Genomic DNA, 16,642 nt, shown 5'->3' with positions numbered 1-16,642 from the left:
AGATAATTGCCACTTGCAATAAGTAATATAAATAGTATTCTATGCACAATAATAATAATAATAATGATAATAATAATAAATGCAAGTAAAAAAATTCTCCACAAGCGCTTGACACGCCCCCAAGCTTTTGGCACGCCCACTGCTCCAGGAGCCCAGCGGCAATAGCTCCTCCGGTCCTGCGGGGGGCAGTGTGCGTGTGTGTGTGTGAGAGAGAGAGAGAGAGAGAGGAGGCGGGGATCTAAGAGACTACGCCGGCTGAGTTAGGAAACGTGGCCTTAAGAGAGATTTCAGCTCAGCTCAATGAGAAGCGTACACAGCTGACGTTCTCAGTGCATCTGTATTTAAGGTTCGCAGTGTTCGAAGGCGTTGGAACATGGCTGACGTGGAGCAGAACGCAGCGGTGCCGGACGCAGCCGCTAACGGGTCGGATGCAGTGAACGGGACCGCGGGCCGGTTCGTGTCCAGCGCCGAGGGCACCGCGCTGGCGTACGGCAGCTTGCTGCTCATGGCCCTGCTGCCCATCTTCTTCGGAGCGCTCAGGTCCGTGGGCTGCTCCAAGAGCAAGGTAAGTGTTCTTTCACGTGGACTGTGTGCAGGAAGAACGCTCGAAGACAGTAGAAAGCCTCGCTTTGTAGGCGAACATCAGTGTTGTGTTAGAAAGACGTGCTTTGAGAAGTCACGGTTTGGTTTGAGAGATGCAGGCCTGTCATGGTGCCATATGTCACTTAATACATGAGCTGTTTAACATTTAATAACGGCACTCCTATGATTTTTGTACGGCACTTTATGGCATTCAAAACCTTATAACTGCGCTGTGTTTTTTTTCTTCTGAAGTGGTGTGAGAAATAGACACAGGTTTTAAAACATTTCTTCCTCAAAAGCTTCATCTTATTTGCAGATTAATCCTCTATTACACGAGGCTGCTTTATTATAATGTTCCGGTGTGAGCACTAAAGACTTTAAAATAGGGTCGTGTCAAGAAGATTTGCTAAAGGTAAAAAATATTACATTTCAGTGTTTACAGAAGATGAAAGGGGAACAGATCTCAATTCAGGGTGGTAAAAATACTTTAGAAAGATTAAGAAAATTCTATTTGATTCAGTTTCTTTTTTTTTTTTTTTGGATTCCTTTTTAAATGTATTTATTAAATATATTGCATATTTAATTAATTAAAATCATGATAAAGATTGACAGCATAAAACAAGTTTAATTTATTTTTAGAAAAGCCCTTTCTGTTTGGTTTTCCTTAAGATTTAAAGCGTTTAAGTTATCTAGTAAATAATGAAGATGAAACCCATTTTCTTTGGATTTAATATCACAAGAATGCAACAAAAATGACATTGGGTCTCATTTACTAAACATGCAGATACAGAAATAATCTTTCATCAAAAACATCAGATCAGACAACATAAAGAAGAGGGCTTATGGGTACAGTGTTTTTTAATTTATTTTAAAGGTTTTGTTTAAAGTGGCAAAATCAAGAAAGTTTAAAACCCTTTTTCTGTCTCGAAGGTCTTAATATTTTCAGAAAAGAGTAGTGTGTGTGTGTTTATGTGTGCATGATGACAGCGAGCTCGACCTTATAACATGGAGACAAAGAAATGATGTGCTGTTTGTGTAATAAATGAACAAGGTATAGACCTGTTCCCTTTCGAGTGTATGACACTAGTGGCTGCTCTTGGGAGCCCAGACTCCTGAAATGGGGTTTTGCATAGCAATTCATGGCCGGATACCAGGGTATAAATAGCCTAGCTTAGCATCTGCTCACTTGTTCACACTGTTTTTCGGAGCGTCTCTTTGTGAGAAGCGGCATCTCCATCACCTTTTGGAACCTCGTTGTTAGATCTAAGGCACAGGCAGCAGTCTCTCCCTCTTCAGACACGGCTAAATGTTGGAAGAGTTCCCCTGGGTGCTTCAACAGAAATCTCAGAAAGAGAACAAAGTTGTGTTTGCCCGGTGGTTTTCTTCCCGGAGGAGCTGACAGAGTCGTAGAAGGGACAGTTTATATATGTATATATTAATGATTAATGGACGGTTTAATGTTAGTTATTGTCCTAAACTATCATTCTCTGCCCCTGGGTGGCGCTTTCAGAACACTTAAAGATATTTAAAAGATTTGAAAATAAAAGCACTGCTTCCCCCACCCTATACTTTTTATCACCTTAATCTTGCTGATAGTGATATAGAAAAATTATTGGACAAATTTAACTATATTCTTTTAAGTACAGTACATATATTCCTAAAATGCCCCATTTAAGAAAGAAATGTATTAAAATTAAAAAAACTTCTTTAATAAAAAATGCATGAATGGTTCTACTGATTCTCATATTAGGCTGCTGTAGGCTACTATGCTGCACAGATTGGTCGATACACATTTCTTTTTTTTTGTATATACATTGGGGCAAAAGATTTAGTCAGCTACCAATTGTGTAAGTTCTCCCACTTAAAAAAAAGATGAGAGAGGCCTCTAATTTGTATCATAGGTACACCTCAACTCTGAGAGACAAAATGAGAAAAAAAATCCGGAAAATCACATTGTGGGATTTTTAAATAAGTAATTTGCAAATTATGGTGGAAAATAAGTATTTGGTTAATAAAACATTGAGTATTGAGGGGAAATTTTGTCATGTTGTTATCTTGCCCATTTTCTGTAAGTCTTCACAAGGTTTTCACACACTGTTGCTGGTATTTTGGCCCATTCCTCCATTCAGGTCTCCTCTAGAGCAGTAATGTTTTGGGGCTGTTGCTAGACAACACGGACCTTCAATTCCCTCTAAAGATTTTCTTTGGGGTTGAGATCTGGAGACTGGCTAGGCCACTCCAGGACCTTGAAATGCTTCCTACGAAGCCACTGCTTCCTCACGAAGCCACTGCTTCATCACGTTTCATCTTTAATTCCCTTGCTGATGGAAGGAGGATTTCACTCAAATCATCACCCATTTATCATCTGAAGTCCTTGGCTTGGTTCACAGAAATCATGTGAACTCTGCTCAGACCCCTGATAAGGACCAAGTGTGTCAGGCCCTACAGGAAGATCAGTTTGAGCCCCTTCAGTCAGTCAAGCTTAGTGCCCTCTTCATGAAGATGGCCCACCTGACTTCACTCCATTCCTTCAGGAGGGACATTCTGAACCGCTCTTCATTGGTTACTCTTGCTCCTCTCCCATGTGTATATTCTCTATTGTATAGCCTTTGCGTGGTAGTTCTTCCGTCATGTGGAGCCCACCCCAGTGCTTTCACTATGTAGTTCTTCCTCCGTAATTCCTTCGGTGGATCTTTATATGCCACCTTCCCCATTGGGTAGGATGTGATCTTAGTGTCTTTTTCTTCTGTAATGGTATAAGACACTGTCCCCACGTTCCTACCATGACTGTGATTTTTACTTTCATTATGGTAAGTATTAAAAGAAGAGGCGTTACGACTCTACATGGAGGTTCCCCCATCTGTTGGAGAGTGAAGTCTTGGCCGTTGGAAGGTTACAAGGATGTGAGGAACATTTGGTTGCGACACGCTGCCCTGTCAACATTTATGCCTCCAATGACTCATGATGCAATTCTGGAGTTGTGATGTTTAGTAAAGGGACAATGTGAACAACAGAAAGGAAACATCTAGGTTACATACAGTAACCCTCATTCCCTGATGAAGGGAATGGAGACGTTGTTTCCTTCCTGCCATAACTCAGAATTGCCTCCTGAGTGGGTTGAGACGTTTCTCGACTCTTCAGAACGGAACAAATAAGCAGATGCTAAGCTAGGTATTTATACCCAGATATCCAGGCGTGGCTAGCTGTGCAAAATCTGCAAACCCAGTTTCATTGGCCTTTTCTCAAACAATTCAGCTGTATTTTTGGTGCCCAAGAGTGACCCCTAGTGTTGTACACTTGACACAACATCGCTGTTTCCTCCATCAGGGAGCGAGGGTTACTGTACGTGAACCAGACTTGCTATAGGGAAAGAAACTTAAAATGACTTTTCAAATGAAAGCACTTTTAAAGTGTAACATTTCACAATATTGTTAATAACCCTTAGAAATGCCAGTTTTTCAAAACACCCTTTATAATAATCAATACAATTGGTTTCTTATTAATGTTTCATGTTTTATAACCTATGCCAAAGTCCACAAGCTTATGGTGCACAGAGTAGATGGTGTTTGTGTATATTGTGACCATAATCATGTTTTTGTGTCTCTCTGTCAGAATGCTTCAGATATGCCCGAGACCATCACTAGCAGAGATGCTGCTCGATTCCCCATCATTGCCAGCTGCACTCTCTTTGGCCTCTATCTCTTTTTCAAGGTGACTTTGTTCATGTGTGTTCAGTCATAGTCACGCTGTTACAAATTGTCATTTTTGTGTTTAGGTTGAAAGTGTTGTTTTCTGCCAAATGGTGCAAATCATACAACCAGTCTGTTTGGCAGCTTGCAGTACATGCAGGTCTAACATCATTGCTGGTTCACTCTTTATTTTAAGGTCCAGTTCTTCTTATTATGATCTTTTCCTCAAACTCCTAATTTTCTGCTTATTACTTAGGCTGGGAACACAGCACAAAATAATCAGGATGATTTGAGCCCTAGATTATCTTATAAGATTTTACAGAAAGCAAGCAGACGGAATTTGTGCTTGAAAACCTATTTATTCTCAAGTCTTCTCGAGATTTTGCAAGATTTCCCGTGTTCACAGTCGGGTCTTTGGCACATTGCGGCACACCACGCACTATAGGAGTATACCGACGTACCACCCAGTGGAAAAGTGTCATGGGTGTCCTTGTCTTCGATGACGATCAAGGCTGTAGATATCATCTCTAGGTGCTGATCTAGACACAGACTGGATCGGAGGACTGCCGTGACCTCGCAATAAGAAAGAAACAGACTAATGATAGCATGAGTGTCACCATGTATTTTAATGGTTTTATGGTTTTGTTTTTTTTATTTGTAGATTTTCTCACAGGAGTACATTAACTTGCTGCTGTCCATGTATTTCTTTGTGCTGGGAATATTAGCGCTTTCTCACACAATGAGGTATGAAAATATGTAGAGCTCCTAAAATGTTTGAGTTTTTGAGTTGTGTAATGGTTTTAATGTGACATCTTTTGGTTTTACAGTCCCTTTATGTGCAGAGTTTTCCCTGCTACCTTGCCAAATAAGCAATACCAGCTGCTGTTCACCCAGGGCTCTGGAGAAAGCAAAGAGGGTGAGAAGTTCTTACAAAACAACATTTGGGTGTATGGTGCTATAAAAACTCTTAAACCTGTTATGTTTAAGATATAGTGCTTTGATGCAACCTGTGTTAAATAAAAGGATTGATTGATTGATTGATTGATTGATTATGTCCCACAGAGATCGTCAACTATGAGTTTGACACAAAGGATCTGATATGCCTCGGAATCAGCAGTGTAGTCGGGGTCTGGTACGTCCTCAAAAAGGTAGAGTAGATCTGTTCTAATTTAGATTTGTCTGTGTGTGTAATATGCAGACACGCACGTGTGAAAAAGTCTTGGCCCCCTTCCTGATTTAAAAAAAAAATAAAATAAATGTCTTGCTTGTTTGTCACACACTAATGTTTCAGATCATCAAACTAATTTAAATATTAATTTAAATATAAACATATTGTGCAGATTTTAAATTAAGGTGTTTTTTTTTTTTTTTTTTTTTTTTTATGAAGGGAAAGCGAAATCCAAACCCACTGGCACTGTGTGAAAAAATTAAGATGAGAGACTTTGAATATTTTGATACACAATATCTGCATAATCTATGAGAGGTAATCTGACAAATAATTCTTTCTAATTTGAAATGTGAAACAATGAGTAGATCGCTAAAGAATTTCAAATTAACCAAATAGTTATTTGCGTTCTAAATTTAGGGTCTCACCAAAGACTATATGTACATGATGAGATATTTAAATTATTAGACCGTCTTGAGATAGACAATCGTCAAAGGTATTTAAGTTAAAAAGAAAAGAATGATACAGACGTGTGCCAAATAACATACAAAAAGATTTCTACTTTATTGCAAAACCATTTTAGAAAAAATTTAAAATGGATTGTAATAAGTTCTAAATTTGCAACAAATCAGAATAATTAGCATAAAGGTGTACAGAGCTATTTGAACAATTCAGATAAACCATGAATAAAAATAGAAAAAAAAGTAAGGGACCCAAAGCGGAACAACTGATCAAGAAGTTAATGACTGACCGTATCAAAAGCCTTTGAGAGATCGATGAAAATGGCACAAGTTGCTTGGACTTCATCAAAAGATGAAAACGCATAATTTGTGAAATTTCAAAAGGGCAGTAGTGGTACAAAAATTGCCACTCATTTTGGACACCTGTATCCCAAAGCTCATTACCATAGGTGAGAGTAAGAACCACGACCACCACGACAGACCGGTACATTGACCGCATTACTGCAGAAGCTGCATCGAGCCGTCTGTCCATCACTCATGAATAAGACCCTGAGATACTTAAATTCCTCCACCTCCACCAGGCAGGAACTCTTCACCAACCTGAATGGGAAGAGCCACCCTTTTCCGTCTGAGAATCATACCCTCAGACTTGGAGGTGCTGATTTTCATTCCAGCCTCTTCACTCTCGGCTGCAAACTGCAACAGTGCCTGCTGTAGGTCTTGGTTTAATGGAACCAACAGGACAACATTATACACAAAAAGCAGAGATGAGATGGTCCCTAAACCGGTCCCACTCTGGCCCCCCAGCTGCGCCTAGAAATCCTGTGTAAATATAATGAACAGGACCGGTGACAAAGGGCAACCCTGCCAGAGACCACCACGCACTGGAAACAAGTCTGACATACTGCGTGCAATACTAACCAAGCTCCTGCTCCAGTCATACAGGGACCGGACAGCCTTTAGCAAAGGGCCCTGGACCCCATACTCTCAGATTACTACCTACAGGACACCACGAGGGACACTGCTGAATGCCTTCTCCAAATACACGAAGCAATCTTCCTCCAGTACCCTGAAGAGGGTATAGAGCTGGTCCAGTGTTTCACGACCAGGAAGAAAGCCGCACCGTTCCTCCTGAACCCAAGGTTCAACTATCAGATGAATTCTCCTCTCCAGTACCCTGGCATAGACTGAGGTTGAGGAGTGTGATCCTCCTACCCTAGAGGATCTATGTGTCACGGTGTGGTTGCAGAGAAAGCACACGACGATGAAGATCACAATGGAGAAATCATTGAAGGCAAACAAGAACCGCACGTATACATAGACAAGTCTGGACCATTTGACATGGAACAAACTGGAAATTATATAGGGAAACGGAAATTACTTGATGTATTCTGGTGTGTCTAGTTAATTAAGACGATTAACTGGTGACCATAAGTAGGATGAGTGCAGCCGTCAGCTACAACATTGCATTAGGTTTATGTCTGATAGCGTCGCTCTTGGAAGTAAAGTAGTTCATGAAGTCATTGCTGCTGTGTTCTTGGGGAATGTCAGCATCTATCGATGCTTTATTTTTCGTTAATTTAGTCACTGTATTGAATAAATACTGGGGATTGTTTTTCTTTCATCTTCCTTCAGAGTATAGGATCAGCTACATCTAAAGTGGTAAAAAGAGAGAGTACGTAGTTTGTTTTTCTGCAATATTGAATGTGGTAAGAAGTTGAGAGAAATCAGGAATATTACATTTTTCTTTTGCTTCCAGCTATAGTCCTGACATAATCGTGACATCGTTCCATTTGATTGGCCTACTTGAGCGTCAATCAGAAAAAAGTCAAACAATCAAAAGAGAGAATCGTGAATAGCAATTAGACATTCAAAAACACGTTGATTTGGCCAGAGAAAGTAGCTATAAAAACATATTGATGTTTTTGTTACTAATATCACAAATATATATTCTTAAGGAAATCAACACCTAAAATAAAACTAAAAAAAGGTGCATGACATGGCACCCTAAATAATTGGTGCAGGACTAAAAAAACCACAATTATTTTATCTGAAATCTTATACGATTTTTAACAGATTCTGCAAGGGGTGCCCAAACTTATGCATTTCTCTGTGTATGTATTTATACATTTTATTTTTTTAGAAGATTATATACTATCATCGGGTTATATTACAAAGGTCCTTTTGGCAAAAAATATTCTTTAAATATAGTCAGTATTTCATATCACATTTCTGCCTTTTGTTCAGAAGGCAAAAGCAGCTAATTTTACACATTTCTGTTGTCTGTTTCCTGACAGCATTGGATAGCCAATAACCTGTTTGGTTTGGCTTTTGCCCTGAATGGAGTTGAGTTGCTCCACCTCAATAATGTCAGCACTGGATGCATCCTGCTGGGAGGTCTGTTTGTTTACGATGTGTTTTGGGTAAGTTAGCAGAATTTAAGTACATTATACACTGTTGTAAAACCTGCTTATCATAGGACCCACAACATACTTTTATTTGCTTTCTAGGTTTTTGGAACCAATGTTATGGTGACGGTTGCCAAGTCTTTTGAAGCCCCAATTAAGTGTGAGTATATGATTTATCCATCACTCCTTCTCTCCAGTAGTCTCCATAACCAATGGTTGTTGGTGGTTGGTTATCTCGTTACTATATGGTTACCAACATTCATCAAAATACTTTATCTTCAAAATATGTGGAGCCCAAAACAAGTCATGCAGCCTTGGAGCCACATGAAAGGGAATAAATGATCACAGAACATTTTATTTTCTTTATTGAATTTAATCTCTTAAAAGCGTCAAACAATCTCCTATACCTACAGCATCCTGACAGGTGCTCCTACATGTGCTTGCTCTTCTGTACAATTTGCTCAATTTGCACAAGTTGTGTGTGTTGTTTACATATTAAATATTTCAGTAATTCAACTCAAATTGTGAAACTCGTATTAAATTCATTGCACACAGACTGGCGTAGTTTAAGTCTTTGGTTCTTGTAATTGTGATTTTTTTTTTTTTTTTTTTTTTTTTCTCACACATTTAACAAAAACCCACCAATTCACTATCTTAACAAATTAGAATACATCATTCTAACCAGTAAAAAACATTTTTAGTGAATTGTTGGCCTTCTGAAAAGTATGTTCATGTACTCAATAGCTCCTTTTTGCTTCAGTTACTGCCTCAATTCAGCGTGGCATGGGTATGATCAGTTCAGGGCACTGTCGAGGTGGTATGGAAGCCCAGGTTTCTTTGACAGTGGCCTTCAGCTCATCTGCATTTTTTGTTTCTTGTTTCTCATTTTCCTTTTGACAATACCGCATAGGTTCTTTATGGGGTTCAGGTCTGGTGAATTTGCTGGTAATTTAACCCTTTTAATCTAACTTTTGGTGCTTTTGGAAGTGTGTGCCAAATCCTGCTGGAAAATGAAATCTGCATCTTCAAAAAGCTGGGCAGCATGAAGTGCTCCAAAATTTCTTGGTAAATGGTTGCAGTGACGTTGGTTTTCAAAAAATACAGTGGACCAACACCAACAGATGACATAGCACCCCAAATCATCACAGATTGTGGAAACTTCAAGCATCTTCAGCTATGAGCTTCTCCACCCTTCCTCCAGACTCTAGGACCTTGGTTTCAAGGAAATACAAAACTTGCTCTGATCTGAAAATAAGACCACTGGGCAACAGTCCAGTTCTTCTTTTCCTCAGTCCAGGTAAGACGCCTGTGACATTGGCTTTGGTTCAGGATGCTATGCATCTTTTTCTTCCACACCTTTTTGACATGCTTGGATAAAGCACTCTGTGAACAGCCAGCTTCTTTGGCAATGAATGCTTGTCTTGCCCTCCTTGTGGAGGGTGTCAATGATTGTCTTCTGGACAACTGTCAGTTCAGCAGTCTTCCCTGTGACTGTGGAGCCCGTGAACCAAACCGAGAGACCATTTTGAAGGCTCAGGAAACCGTTGCAGGTGTTGATTAGCAGATATGCATGTCATCATATTCTAATTTAAGATCAATTGGAGGGTTTTTGTTAAATGTGAGCCAAAATCATCACAAAAGAACCAAGACTTAAACTATTTCAGTCTTGTGTGCACGGAATTTATTTAATCAAAGTTTCACGTTTGAGTTGAATTGCTGTAATAAATGAACTTTTCAACAACATTATACTTTAAGATGCACCTGTAGTGTTGACAAATAATATTGTTTCAAAACCGTTTCGCATATCAAGGGTGTGTAGATTCTCCTCTTCTTCTTGCCATGTTCATTGGGCATTTTACAGAAATAAAAGTGACAGGCATTAAGATTGGACGGAACATAAAATTGAGTTATACTCATGTCGTTCTTTTCCTAATCTTTCTTAATACATCAATACCAGTCAGTACATTTGGAAAAATTTCTGGATATAGAACAGAACCTTTAGAACGGTTCATTTTGTATCTATATGTGATTGACAGACAGCAACCTTGTAATTATGTTGCAACCTTCAGTATATTTGTATTTATGACCCACTTCTTGAAAGTGTTACCTATCTTTCTATAGAGATGCTGTCCTTACCCATGTCTTCAGTTGGTAGAATAAATATTTAGAAATCAGTGTTTTAAGTCTCCACAAGTGTGACGTTTCAGGTTCTCAGAGACTTTGCTTGGGTGACCTTCACTTAATAAGAATAACATGCTGAAGTGTTGTGGAACCCATAAAGCAAAATATCCACATACCATCTACCATTTTTAGCCCATTTGGGTGAAAACAAGAAGTTTAAACCAGGCGTATTAGATGAAGGTTTCAAGATTTGGGCTGATTTATGTTAACAATACTATTATATCATTTGAGAAAATAGGTTACATTTTCCTTCTTGAATTCATTTACATACAGTTTAAAGTTCTTTTAAGCAAGTTTTTTAATCAATTAATTTCTTTTCTTATTGTTCATGCAGTATAATAAACAGTGGACCTGTAACGTGATTTTAGTTTTTTTTTTTTTTTTTTATTAAAATTTGCTAATTGTAATTTTTTTTTTTTTTTTTGTTCTAGTGGAACAGCTCTTAAAGTGTACTTTAGTCAAAAGGCATAGGGACCCTGATATTCATCTTTATTGTAGTCTAATAGTTCTGCAGTTAACTCTCACTATTTCACACTCCTTCTTTGTTCTAGTGGTTTTCCCACAAGATTTGCTGGAGAGAGGTTTGGATGCCAGTAACTTTGCCATGTTGGGACTGGGGGACATTGTCATTCCAGGTAAATGTATATGAAGATGATTTCTTAGACACTTTGACATGGTTATTTAAGATGGCTACTAGGTTTGCACGATTCTTGCTAAAATGTGAACCACAGTATTTCTCTATGGGAATTGAGATCACAGTTCTCTCTTTTTTTTTTTTTTTTTTTTTTTTTCTCTCCAACAAATTTATTAAAGGTTCTTAGCCATGAACACTCATCTATCAACACAGCGGCTAATTGTCCTGTGAAATGAATGTTTCGTAGCGCAGCACATCCCCTTCCTGTGTGAAAGAGCCGTTCCACTTCACTTGAGTGATTAGAAAAGGGATCGAGATTTTATGACTGATTTGTGAACTAATTACACAGAAGTCAATTGCCATCCTTCAGAAATGCGATTTGCATTTGTGTGAATCGATTTACTACTACTTTTTTTTTTTTTTTTTTTTTTTTTTAAATCATGCAGCCATAATGTATTGGACAGTATAATCAGCCTTATCTATAAAATATTTCACAGTAATCTGAATTTAAACACACATATGCCTCTTTTTCAGATGTGAAGTCTGATTAGCAAATGATGTAGAACTTGCTCACAACGGAATGATTTATGCTCCGTCTTTTAATTAAAAGATCACCAGTAATCTTTCATTTAGAACCGTGAGCTGCAAGACCAGCTTGCATTTCCAGAAACCTCAGTGCTCAAAGACAAAAAAATGTGTACATCTGCTCAGATCCACGCCAGCACTCTATTTATACAAACACATGCTTTATAAATGAGACCCAACTTGTGAACTTTGAGCCATTATGATCAGTATTTAAAGTAAAAGCTCTTTCTGTCCTGTCAGGAATCTTCATTGCTCTGCTCCTGCGCTTTGATGTCAGGTAAAGACTGACTTTTTTTATTTTTAATGTGATTTAGGGTGTTTGGCTTTGATTTACAGGTATTCTGTCACTTTCCCTCTTAGTTTGAAGAAGAATACACGAACGTACTTCTACACCAGTTTCCTGGCTTACATTTTTGGCCTGGGTCTTACCATATTTGTTATGCACACCTTTAAACATGCTCAGGTAAAAATATAAGAATAAAACGCACTATCATTGTCCTGTGTAAGAAATCAAGGCAAGATGGCTTACTGAGGCTATGTTTTGTTTCCCAGCCTGCTCTGCTGTACCTGGTCCCTGCTTGCGTTGGCTTTCCAGTGCTGCTAGCCCTGTTTAAAGGAGAACTGACCGAGATGTTCAGGTAACTTCCCTCTTGATATTGACCATACTTAGTTGATGTTCTGCGTTTAGATTCAGGCATCCGTGTCATTGCGTCTTTCTTGCACCCAAAGCCAGTCATAATGGCTGCTTCATTTCTACTGTTGCACTTTATCTTCAGTAGACTCTATTACTCTTGTAAACTTTCCTAACTTCCGCACTGAAATGCCACAGATACTGGACTAAGAAAGCATTTTAATGGGTATTTGTTGAGCACATGTGTTCCTGTGCACACACTTTAGATGGCTCGCAAACACCAAACTAAATCCTCCCAACAGACACGTACGAACAAAACTGACTAAATGCCCAGCTTGACAATCATTCTGGTAAATGCAGTCTGTCAGTCATGTGGTGGCCATTTCCATAAATTTGTGACATGTTCTGGAGATGCTGTTTAGTAGTCAAACTACTTCCAGAGGACACAACTAGAAATCGGTGGTCAAGCTACAACACCATTGCAGATCAGATCAGTGTGTTCAGCACATTTGTGGAGGACTCCTAAAGTCTGTAAAGTGGAGCAATTCTACTTCTGCAAGGACAGTCTAGCACTTCTGACTCACAACTTAAGTTATTTTAGTTAAACTTGCTATTCAGTTTAGAGATTTAAGCAGCGAAGTAAATTTTTTTAAAAATACAAACCTTTAAAGAAACAAAAAAAAACAAAAGCCTTTAAAATAACCACACTTACTAAAAGTTACAAAACTGGACAGAATTTAGGCTGTATTAATAATGGTAACACTTTACAACAGGGTTCATTAATGTTAGTCAGCTACTATAATTAACAAGAACTAAGAATGAGCAATAGTTTATTAATTTATTAACATTGGTTAATGTTAATTGCAACAGTTACTAGTCCATTATTAAAATCAACGTTTGCTCTTGTTAGCAGTTAAAACACTCTGAATAAACATGAACTAACAGTGAACAACTCTATTAGCATTAACTAACATTAAGACGGATTAATAAATACTGTAATAAATGCATTGTTCGTTCATGTTAGTTAGCACATTGACTAACTGAACCTTATTGTTACCTTAATATTAAATAGCGTTACATTTTTCTTTTTATTCTTTTCCATGCAACAGAATCAGATATAGGCCTAACTTCTTTTTTTTTTTTTTTTTTTAACTAATTATCCAAATAATGTATAATACCACAAAGCTATTATTATCAGAGCATGTGAGGAGAGGACGGCGTCATGACTACAACAAGAATAGAACATAGAAATTTGCTGTCGGTGCTTTATTAGTTATTTGAGCTGATTTTGAGCATGAGCCGATAGGCTACTATACGAGCAGAAGCACATTCACTGGACTGAAGAGGGCGGCCCTTGCTGTACACATTATATTATATTATATAGCCTATTTTCGGCCAACATTTTGGTGCATCTCTATACGTTATGTTTTTATTGTTTTGGTGTCATAGTACTGGGAAATGGCATCAGGTTATGGTAAGGAGTGTAACATTTCCAAGCAGAATGCCGTATACTACACAATGACAACTGTTCAGATATCGGCTACATAATTGATAGATTTTTATATTTCCCAAGAGTCACTTCATTTTGGTTGGGTCCCACGGCTGTCATTGTTGAATCTGTCTCTGACATGACACGTTTCCTCTGATTCTACAAACAGTTGCAGTTTGCAGTTATATTACAAATTACGCAGAATCAAAAAATGCAGCATTGTATTCAGTGATGGTGACGACGCACGCTTACTATTTTATCTCTGAGCGCATCCATCTTGGAAGATCTATCAGTTTTGAATGCTTTTCTGTACGGTAGGCTATATGAAATACCTCTACTTTTGTTTTTCTCCAGCTGCGACCCATTTTCCAGGCTGCTCTCTTTAGGGTTCGAGTCAGATTGTTGTCTTTCATGAAACAGAGGTTGAGATTGTCCTTTTTTTGTTTCTTAGATGTATAAACGAGTTAATCTGCTTCTGAAATGTGAAAGGAAAAAAAAAAAACGTAGGGCGGGCCTTGATTTTGTCCTACAGTAATTGATTGGTTGAAGAGCGTTGGCCAGTCTGTCTGCTTCCTGACCTGGGCCCTGGGACTCTGTATTCCTAGAGAGAAGAACTAGCTCCATCCCAGGACGGATGAAGGCCATCTCAGTTGGGATCAGTTACTCTGTTTTACTAAAAATGACAATTTTTGATACAGACCGAGATGATGCATTATATTGTTGATGCAAGCCCAGCCCTGGCATCATTCTTCCATCGTTTTTACCTAGAATGAAAGTACAGTATAGGGATGCTCTTCCTGTTTTCAGCGCCATCTCTCCTCCTCATTTTATGTAGACGGGTTTTCTCTGCTTTTTTCTGAGCTTCTTCCTGTTTTAAGGCATCTTGCAGACTGTTTCTTCTCTGTGCTTTGTTCTTCTTCAAGTTACAATCTTCTTCTTCTTCTTGTCCTCTCTTTTTCTTTTTCCTTTCTCACTCTATCATGTCCCTTCTCTGGCATGCAGCTATGAGTCTTCAGACGAGGTTTTGCCCCACACGCCGCGGCTCACTCATTTCCCCACTGTGTCTGGCTCTCCAGCTAGTCTGGCTAACTCCATGCAGAGTTTTGGCCTGTCGACCCCCCACCGCCGCCGACACACACCCTCCGACATGTAACAACCGAGTTCTGCTTTTCCGTTACCGTGTGCTCCCGCCTGTGCAGGTATCATCAGCCTTAATAACGCCACTCACACAAGCTTCACTCTGTTCTCCTGCTAGGTTACTTGACGTCCTCCGGTGGCTTCTCACCTGGATTCAGTGACCGCAGTCCATCCGTTGACTGAATGGCAGCTTTTTGATTTTTGAGTAATATAGTTAGTTTATAGGGTTGCATCTGGGGTTTATTGTACATTAAGATCTCAGGAGCCATGTTTGCAGAATATGAAATCATTGTAGCGGTCACCTTTGTGATGACTTTGATTCTTGCCCTGCCTCATGGCTTTCCTCGTCATCAGCGTACTTCACGACCAGCAGCTTACACCGTTTAGGCATATCTCTTAATGCTGATTGTCTCCCAATCATTCTTGACCTTTTTTTTGTGTGTGTGTCTCCTGCAGATACGAAGAGTCTTCACCAGAGGAGGCGGCATCTAAAGAGGAAATAACAGAATCTGATAAAGACAAATAAAAGAGCGGGTTAAGCCCTTAGTCATGTCCTAGTGATGTGCTCATGTTTATTTTAATGATGTACAACAGCTTGCTCAGTGCCTGTGTGTTCTTCTTGTTCATTTCGTTCAATTCATTTCAACTTCAACGTTTTTTTTTTTTTTTTTTTTTTTCCAAGGTTTTATTTTATTATTATTATTATTATTATCATTGTACAGTATTTGACCAGGGTAGAAGTTAGGCTTTCTGAATGTAATGTGTCAGATTGCTCTACAGATTTATTAAAAATCTGATGTCACAAGTCCGGTACCTATTCCTGTGTAGCTGGTTTCTGTTACTGGTTTTACTGTATGATCTCAGAAGAGATTTCATTTGTGAAACGTAAGTAATATTCCATCTTTTAGTACATGAAGGGACAAAAGCATTTGGGATAAAATTTGTACTTTTATGCAAGTGTAAACAAAAATGGGACCAAATATCTCCCTATTACGTGAAGCTAGTGTTTACATGTGATGTTTTTCTGGCTGTAGTTGAAGGGATCCGAGTTTAGTTTTCTATGCCATATTTGTTTGTACACCTCATGCTTTGCTTGGTAAGCATCATTTTACAGTCTCCTCTTGTGTAATCTTTATCTCAATGTCAAAGTGTACAAGTTTGAGCTTACTTGAGGAGCATTTCTTTCTCAGTTGAACTTTTTATTTGCATTAAACTGTGGTTTACACCACTGTACAAAAGCATGTACACAGTGTGTGCTCGACTGTTTTTCATACCGAGAAATCAGTAATGGTCATAACTTCACACTTATGTGTAGTGTGCTAAAATATTTTTCTAATGACTATTTTAGGATTGGTTTACACAAACACATAAGACAAAATAGTTTCTATACTGCACTTCATTATTCCTAGTTATTACCTGGTAAAAAATCTTTTTTTAGCTACAGTGATCGCGGTATGTCTTTTTTGTCCATATTAGGTATTTCCTGGACGTTAATTAATATATAATCTTTACTAGACAGTTCTGAACCTCACTGCGTGAGACCGCCCTCAATGTCAATGTGCTCTTCACGTCTGGTTTGGATGTGAACATGTAGTTGGGGCACACAAATACTGCCTTGTTTCTTTGCCTATGTGCAAATGCATCCAACTGACAAATAATATTAGCCAGATACGCATAAAA

The 16,642-nt window shown here is 38.6% G+C and overlaps 1 protein-coding gene across 2 annotated transcripts; it reads left to right on the top strand.

Annotated features, from left to right (window-relative positions):
- Positions 1-213: 213 nt before the first annotated feature.
- On the top strand, positions 214-16,203 carry hm13 (histocompatibility (minor) 13). 2 transcript variants are annotated; one of them, XM_043237668.1, is made up of 13 exons: positions 214-565; positions 4,195-4,293; positions 4,933-5,015; positions 5,099-5,187; positions 5,334-5,419; positions 8,195-8,320; positions 8,408-8,465; positions 11,038-11,121; positions 11,946-11,982; positions 12,066-12,168; positions 12,258-12,343; positions 14,828-15,024; positions 15,419-16,203. In XM_043237668.1, exons 1-12 carry the CDS (start codon positions 374-376, stop codon positions 14,976-14,978), a joined length of 1,194 nt encoding a protein of 397 aa, XP_043093603.1. In that variant the 5' UTR covers positions 214-373; the 3' UTR covers positions 14,979-15,024; positions 15,419-16,203. The 2 variants fall into 2 exon arrangements, with proteins under 2 accessions (XP_043093603.1, XP_043093604.1); XM_043237669.1 differs by lacking the exon at positions 14,828-15,024 and having other exon boundaries at positions 216-565.
- The last annotated feature ends 439 nt before the right edge of the window (positions 16,204-16,642 follow it).

This window comes from Puntigrus tetrazona, chromosome 4 (assembly GCF_018831695.1).
Source record: "Puntigrus tetrazona isolate hp1 chromosome 4, ASM1883169v1, whole genome shotgun sequence".
NCBI lineage: Eukaryota > Metazoa > Chordata > Actinopteri > Cypriniformes > Cyprinidae > Puntigrus > Puntigrus tetrazona.
This window is presented reverse-complemented; position numbering and strand designations above follow the sequence as displayed.